Genomic DNA, 7,049 nt, shown 5'->3' on the forward strand with positions numbered 1-7,049 from the left:
GCACAGGCTTTCTCTAGTTGCAGAGAGCGCGGGCCTCTCAATGTGGTGGCTTCCCTTGTTGTGGAGCACGGGATCTAGGCACAAGGGCTTCAGTAGTTGTGGCTCACGGGCTCAGTTGCTCCGTGGCATGTGGGATCTTCCCAGACCAGGGCCCGAACCCATGTCCCCTGCATTGGCAGGCGGATTCTCAACCACTGCACCCACCGCCAGGGAAGCCCAAGTGAATTGTAAAAGTCTACGTTTGTATACATTTCTTCAGAAAAAACATGCCTCTCTTGAGTATCAAAATAAAATAGGAAGTCCCTAACTTCATACATTTATTTTTCGTCATGGAATATTAGCAACACTTTTGAGTATTGTGAGAGCTTTTCTCGTGTGTGGGGAGCAGCAGGCAGATAGGAAAGAGGGCTCAACGGAAAAAGTAACAGCGGCAGCTGCAAAAGACACTTTGATTTTTGTTTCCAACTGAACTTGAGTTCTCTAGGCTTGACGGCCTTGTAGTTCCACACAGGATAAACTTTAACATTTTTATTGATAATATCCGGAGGAGGTAACATCCAACTGACACAAATCCAAGTAGAAATAAGGCAACATGATTGTGATACAGTGAAGAAGGGGGAAGTAACATGACGTTTCCCTGGAGCCTCATAGAAATAAAGATCGATTTACATGTTTATAGAATACTGTCCCCTGTTACCTGTGTATCTAAAGCTTCAAGCATTAAAAAGGCACAGTGGAAATAAGCTCAATTCATAGTAGTACTCTCAGGTAGAGCTACTAGACACGTTTTGCTTATGGGTAATGTTGACGTCTATGTTAAACAGAGGTTTTACCCCGGCAATGTACCTTCCTCTCATTTGCTCATTCCTTTTCTTCGGAGGGTTCTTTTTTCTGAATCAACCACACCTCATTTTTTCTATCAAGCAATTCGAAAGGACTGTTGTAGGCTGCGGTGTAGTAAACCTTTTCATCGAAAACTTTTCCTTCTTCCCTCAAAATGCTTGCTAATGTCAAGAGTTGTTCTTGATTCCTTTGGGCACTAGAGAATCCATCGAAAGACCTACAAAGGAGAAAGTACATGACCATAAATGATTTTAATACTGATGTGAAGGTCAGTCTAAGAAGAAAAGTGGGAGCTGATACAAGGAAACCTGGATGGAGTGCGGTTTCAAAGCCCCTCCCTCTAGGCAGCTGAACTGACTGTCCCCTTCCTCTGGTTCCCAGGCTCAGCGTGACCTCACACGCACTGAGGGGGCCCAGGAGGAGGCAATACGTCCCAGCTGTTGGGCAGATTTGGAAGTTATGCCATCTTGTGCTCTAACTCTGTGCTTCTCAAGCTCTAATGTGCGTGCGAGTCACCTGGGAAAATGCAGGTTCAGGACGTCTGGGCTGGGGCCCAAGAGCCTGCATTTCCAACAGTCTCCTGTACTACTGATCCTCCTGGTCAGAGAGCCACAATGAATCCCCCTTAGCAGCCTCCCTTTCAGTCTTTCCATTTTCTTTTTTTTTTTTTTTTTGGGCTACGCGGACCTCTCACTGCTGTGGCCTCTCCCGTTGCAGAGCACAGGCTCCGGACGCACAGGCCCAGCGGCCATGGCTCATGGGCCCAGCCGCTCTGCGGCATGTGGGATCTTCCCGGACCGGGGCACGAACCCGTGTCCCCTGCATCGGCAGGCAGACTCTCAACCACTGCGCCACCAGGGAAGCCCCAGTCTTTCCATTTTCTATCAAACATTTCCCCTTTCCTTTTCTCCTTAGAAAAAGGGCAGGCACTGTATTACAGATGAACATAAGTTTTGACCCTATATGGAAGAGATGGACATTTTGGCAGCTCTATACAGTCTGAGAAAAGCTTTAACAGAGACAGAATCAAAGTGCTTGGGAACACTGAGGATATGATTACATCGGGGCAAGGTGTGTCTCTGAGTGGGGCCTGGAATGGAGGATAGTTTTGCTGGGCAGAGAAAGGGGAGGGATAAGAAAAGAACAAAAGTCCAGAAATACAAAGCAATTTCATAGTGAGGCATAAAATGAGGTCAGAAAGGTGAGTCAGGACTTCCCTGGTGGCGCAGTGGTTGAGAATCCGCCTGCCAAGGCAGGGGACACGGGTTCGAGCCCTGGTCCGGGAAGATCCCACATGCCGCGGAGCGGCTGGGCCCGTGCGCCACAACTACCGAGCCTGCGTTCTAGAGCCCACATGCCACAACTACTGAGCCCACATGCCACAAATACTGAGCCCACATGCCACAAATACTGAGCCCACGTGCCTAGAGCACGTGCTCCGCAACAAGAGAAGCCACTGCAATGAGAAGCCCGCGCACCACAACGAAGAGTAGCCCCTGCTCGCCGCAACTAGAGAAAGCCCACGTGCAGCAACGAAGACCCAACACAGCCAAAAATAAATTAATTAATTAATAAAAGAAAGAAAGGTGAGTCAGAGCTGGAAGGAGGAACCTTGTACATCATCCTAAGCCCTTTTGAGATTATTCCAAAGGATGTTGGAAAAGCAGAAAAGTAACTTGGTTAGATCTGGATAAGAATATAGGCAGAGAGATGGAAACTAGATTGGAGAGAAGGAGCCAGTTAGGAGGTTGCTAAGAGGATGGGGATGAAAAGACAGTCAAAAGATTTGCATAAAAAGTAGGAAAATAGAAGTTTAAGTGTAGATTTTAAAGTATATAAACAAAAATACCCTGAGATTAAATCATGACAGCACACCGACCTAGCTGAGTTGCTGAAATGTAAACATGATGAATTTGAAGGCTGAGAATAGGAAAAACAGACACAAAAACATTCCTAATATGCCTTCTTCAGCATAAATAAGGTTTATTATCAATGTGCCAGTGGAAAAGATCATTCCTACCATTCTTCAGATAAGATGTAAGGTCTCAAGGGTATGAACCAGGCCTGTTCTGTTCAACAGTGTCTACCAGGCACCTAGTCATTCCTGGCCTGCAGTACCTTTTAAATCCCAGTTGAGTAAGTAGAGGAATCTGTGTATGCACATGTATATAAAACAAAACGTTGAAGATAAATTGATAAATCTGTTCTATAATTTCCATCATGTTGACTGATGATGATAATTCTGAACCATGTGTTAGGAAACATTTCTGCTCCTAAATTTATTATTTATTTCCTTAAGGAATGTTCTGCCTAAAGGGAATCTGTTTCAGATTCCACTTCTTCCTTGAAATCAAATCTTGAGCCTCTTACTTAGAAATCATCTTTTGTCCTCTGAATACATGTTGTTCTACAATGATCTATCGACGGCTTTATTCAGGACACAGACATATACTGAGCCTCCCCACACACACCTGCCTCACCAGCAGCCGAAGGATATGGGCAGAGTAACGTGTTGCTATATTCTTGAGGAAATTACAGTCTATCAGTAGGTCGTTAGAATTTAGAATCATAGCACCGAGAGGCTGGCTGACTGGAGAAACTGAGGAAGGCATCACAGACAAGGTACCAATTGATCTAAGTCCTGAAGGATGAAAGTAGGCTCTCCAGGAAGAGAAGAAAGAGGGAGCCGGAGCTGGTAGTAATATCATGCTCATGTTCTAAGTATTTTAGGTAAATGAACTCATCTGATCTTCATGGCAACCCTGTGAGATAGTAGGTAGGTACTGTGATTAGACACATTTTACAGATGAGATTTTTGTCAAGCAAAGTCTCAGTAACTTGCCTAAGGTCAAAGGTACAGAGACGTGGAGGAACTCAGCCTACTCAGTGAAGGGCGGGAGGTGGGGGGGGAGTTGTCAGGGAGACAGGTTGGGCCGCGTGTTGCAGGTGATGCAGTACACGGAACGGTCTGAATGTCACACGGAAGCAAGAGGAAGCCAACAGATGTTTAAACACAGTAACAGGTTGGGGTTTTGTTGCTGTCATTGTGAGAACGATCGGCGTTCCAGAGTGGAGGGCCAGGGAGAGGAGACTGGTGGGCAGAGAGAACAGCTGGGAGGCTCTCGAAGTGGAACCTGAGACTGAAAAACGTCGGAGTATCTGGTGAGTGTCAGGCATGTGCCGAGCACTGGGGTAGCAAAGAGGACTCAGCTGCGGTCCCTGTAAGGTGAGGGCCCGAGCAAGTAACAGTGGGGAGGAAGGGAACGGAATCACGCCCCTTTCTAAGGCGAATGGGCCAGATTCAGGGGCTGAGTGTGCTGCCGATGGCTACGACAGTCCTTGCTGGGGAGGCCGGCAGGCTGATTAGTCGCTTTACTGAGACGGGCACTGTAAGGTCAGAGTAAGGAACCAGTAAACCAACCAACAGAGGCAGTCACTGCGGGAAGCAGCTGCCATCCTTTGGGCTGGGGGAACAAAGGGAAGAGTTTGAGGCTATCAGAAGCTACTAGTTGAGAGGAGGGGTACCATGCACTGTTTTAAGGTACTTTTCTCCAAATTTAACTAGAGGGCAGGTAAGGACAGTCTTTTGCTTTTGTGGGGGAAGGTCCGGTGTATGTTTGTATTGCGTCTTATCTGTGGAAGCAGCCTTCTCATTAAATGTATTAGTTATTTCTTGTAAAGGACCCTTAGTAACGTATAAAACTAAGTCACTAGGAAAACACCACAAAATGCATTAGACCTGTTTTTATGGAAGGGGGAAAAGCATAGGAGCTAAGCTGCACAGGAGCTAAACTATGAGTGCCCGCAAGTAAAACCAACCGTCAGAAAGGCTATAAATTATCTACCACTTACCGTACAAACACCGTCATTTCAGCTCTGTCTTCAATGAAGACATCTGACTCTGAAGGCCTGGGGGGATCAGATTGCTGTTCAGAGGGGATATACAGGGAAATGGTAATGGTAGACTCGCTAAAAGGACCTGAACCGGGCTCCACGTAGCTTGTCACTGGAGCTGTCATCTTTATTTTCATCTCTGTGCCACAAAAAATATATATTTAAATGCAAAGGAGACCGTGAAAGCAGATTTAGTGTATTTATGACTACATTTAAAAACTTATTTTTTGACCTGAGTTTCTTGATTTACTTGACATAAATATTTAACCTTTAAGATAATTTTCATCTTAAAAAAAATATGGGCAAAATGACAATTATCCACTGCCCACATTAAACACTTTCTGTATTATTAATATTTTTCATTAATAAATTCCATAGTTTTAGGGATAGAAGGGGAAATGAGAGATCACATAGTCCAGTTCATTCTTTACTTTTACAATTCAGAAACAGAGGTCCCATTGGCTAAGTGACCTGCTAAAACATAAATAGCATGAGAGCCAAACCAGAAGATATATCTTGACACCCTGGATCTTGTGTTCTTTGACCCTTCCTGCCTCCTAATGTCTCTTACTCTACCAGTCAGTCACCAAATTATCTCAAAGCATTAGCCATGAAAAGGCCTTAATGCTTACTCACACAGAGGCCCAGTTCATCCAGCAGAACCACAAACAAGGAGAACAGAGGCTAAAAAGCACTGCCCAGTACTACACTCCTCTAGACGCCTCGGGTCCTGAGCAGAGTCCTCCTCTTCAAACATTAAGTCTTTGACGATCTGGTTATTTTTCTATTGTAAACGGTATTTATTTAATCAGCGAAAACTCAATAAGCCAGGGCACTCAACCACAATACAGTGTGTATAATTACAAGGTAAAGTGCCTTCACCTTTCTCGTTTTTGCCTTGAATGTAGCCGTTCAGCCTTGTGAAGCCAGTCTGCATGGCCGAATCCCAGTCCATAGACTCAACCGAAGTGCTGACCCACTTCGCAGGTCCGTAGTGTCGGATCTCATAACTTCCAGGCTAAGATGGAACAGGGGGAACTTGGGGAAGCAATTCTAAGAAGGCAGAACGTGAGATGCAACAGTACAGGTACCTTGATCTCGGGTCCACCTGGGACAGCCAGTCCAGGGGCTGCGCTCCCCTGGGGTCCGGCCGGAGGTTCTGGCTTCCCAGCACCGGGCAGGGCTCCTCCCCCGCGGCTCCCATCTTTGGATTAGAGACGCAGGCGGCCTCTGCCCCACAAGCAGGGGTAGGGAGAGTCGGCTCGATTCGGGTTAAGGGCAAGCAACTGTTCCGCCCCCGCCCGGAGGGTCCCATCGCAGGTTTTGGGACGTGGTTAATTTTTTCTTTTTTTTTTTAACCGCAAAGAAAAGAGATGTGGCCAGTACCTGGGGGTAACTACGGCTTACCGACCGCATTTCCCGTTTGTGCAGGAATGGAGCTAGGGACTCTGACCATTTTTAAAAATGTGCTTTTAAGTTAAACCTATGGGACCCTCCGGCCGCATTGAAGATCACCTCGAGGACAGCCCCACGCTGCCCACCCCCCCCCCCCCCGCCCGGCCCTCACCCTTCGCGCCCGCGGGTGGAGCCTACCTGGGGACTCGCGTCCTCCGGGGCTTCCCAGCCCGGCGTCTGTGCGAGGGCCTCCGAGCCCTCGGCTGCCCCGGGATCTGGCTCCAGCACCTCGGCCATGGGCGGCGCCGACACTCCGAGAAAGAGGCCGGTGAGCTGCGCCGGAAGGGGGCCACTCAGGACCGCCCCGCCTGCGTGTCCCCGAGTCCCCGCCCCGTAGACACCCGGCCCCCTCTACACACTGCAGAAGCCCTGAGTCCGCGGGGCACTGCGGGGCCCGGGCCGGGAGGGGGCGCTGCTACCGCGATCCCAACCCTGGCCGGCCGCTCCCCTGCGGGTCCCCCAGGAGACCCGATGGCAGGGTCTGCTTGGCCAGGCTTTCTTTGGGGGGCGTTCTTCCTTCCCCACCCTTGTTTTCTTTTTCTTTTTTTTTAACATCGTTATTGGAGTATAATTGCTTTACAGTGTTAGTTTCTAACGTATAACAAAGTGAATCAGCTATATGCATAGGAATATCTGCATATACCCTCCCTCTTCTGTCTCCCTCCCACCCTCCCTATCCCACCTCTCTAGGTGGTCACAAAGCACCCAGCTGTTCTCCCAGTGCCATGCAGCTGCTTCCCACTAGCTATCTATTTTACATTTGGTAGTATATATATGTCCATGCTACTCTCTTACTTCGTCCCAGGTTACCCTTCCCCCCTGCCTGTGCCCTCAAGTCCATTCTCTACATGTGTCTT

General features: G+C 47.9%; 1 protein-coding gene across 1 annotated transcript; it reads right to left on the minus strand.

Annotated features, from left to right (window-relative positions):
- Positions 1-513: 513 nt before the first annotated feature.
- HEBP2 (heme binding protein 2) lies at positions 514-6,772 on the minus strand. The gene is made up of 4 exons (XM_082855573.1): positions 6,331-6,772; positions 5,620-5,755; positions 4,696-4,876; positions 514-1,060 (listed from the first exon to the last, which is right to left on the minus strand). The coding sequence occupies exons 1-4, from the start codon at positions 6,427-6,429 to the stop codon at positions 862-864; spliced, it is 615 nt and encodes a 204-aa protein (XP_082711699.1). The 5' UTR covers positions 6,430-6,772; the 3' UTR covers positions 514-861.
- Between the last annotated feature and the right edge of the window lie 277 nt (positions 6,773-7,049).

The sequence above is a fragment of the Leucopleurus acutus genome (genome assembly GCF_964270905.1).
Source record: "Leucopleurus acutus genome assembly, chromosome: 15".
Classification (NCBI taxonomy): domain Eukaryota; kingdom Metazoa; phylum Chordata; class Mammalia; order Artiodactyla; family Delphinidae; genus Leucopleurus; species Leucopleurus acutus.

Coding starts and splice junctions, on each gene's coding strand:
- HEBP2 (XM_082855573.1), bottom strand. CDS start 6,429: ATGGCCGAGGTGCTGGAGCCAGATCCCGGGGCAGCCGAGGGCTCGGAG. Junction 4,877..5,619: donor TCAAGGCAAAAACGAGAAAG/GTGAAGGCACTT, acceptor TTTGTGGCACAG/AGATGAAAATAAAGATGACA. Junction 1,061..4,695: donor GAAATGACGGTGTTTGTACG/GTAAGTGGTAGA, acceptor TCTCCTTTGTAG/GTCTTTCGATGGATTCTCTA.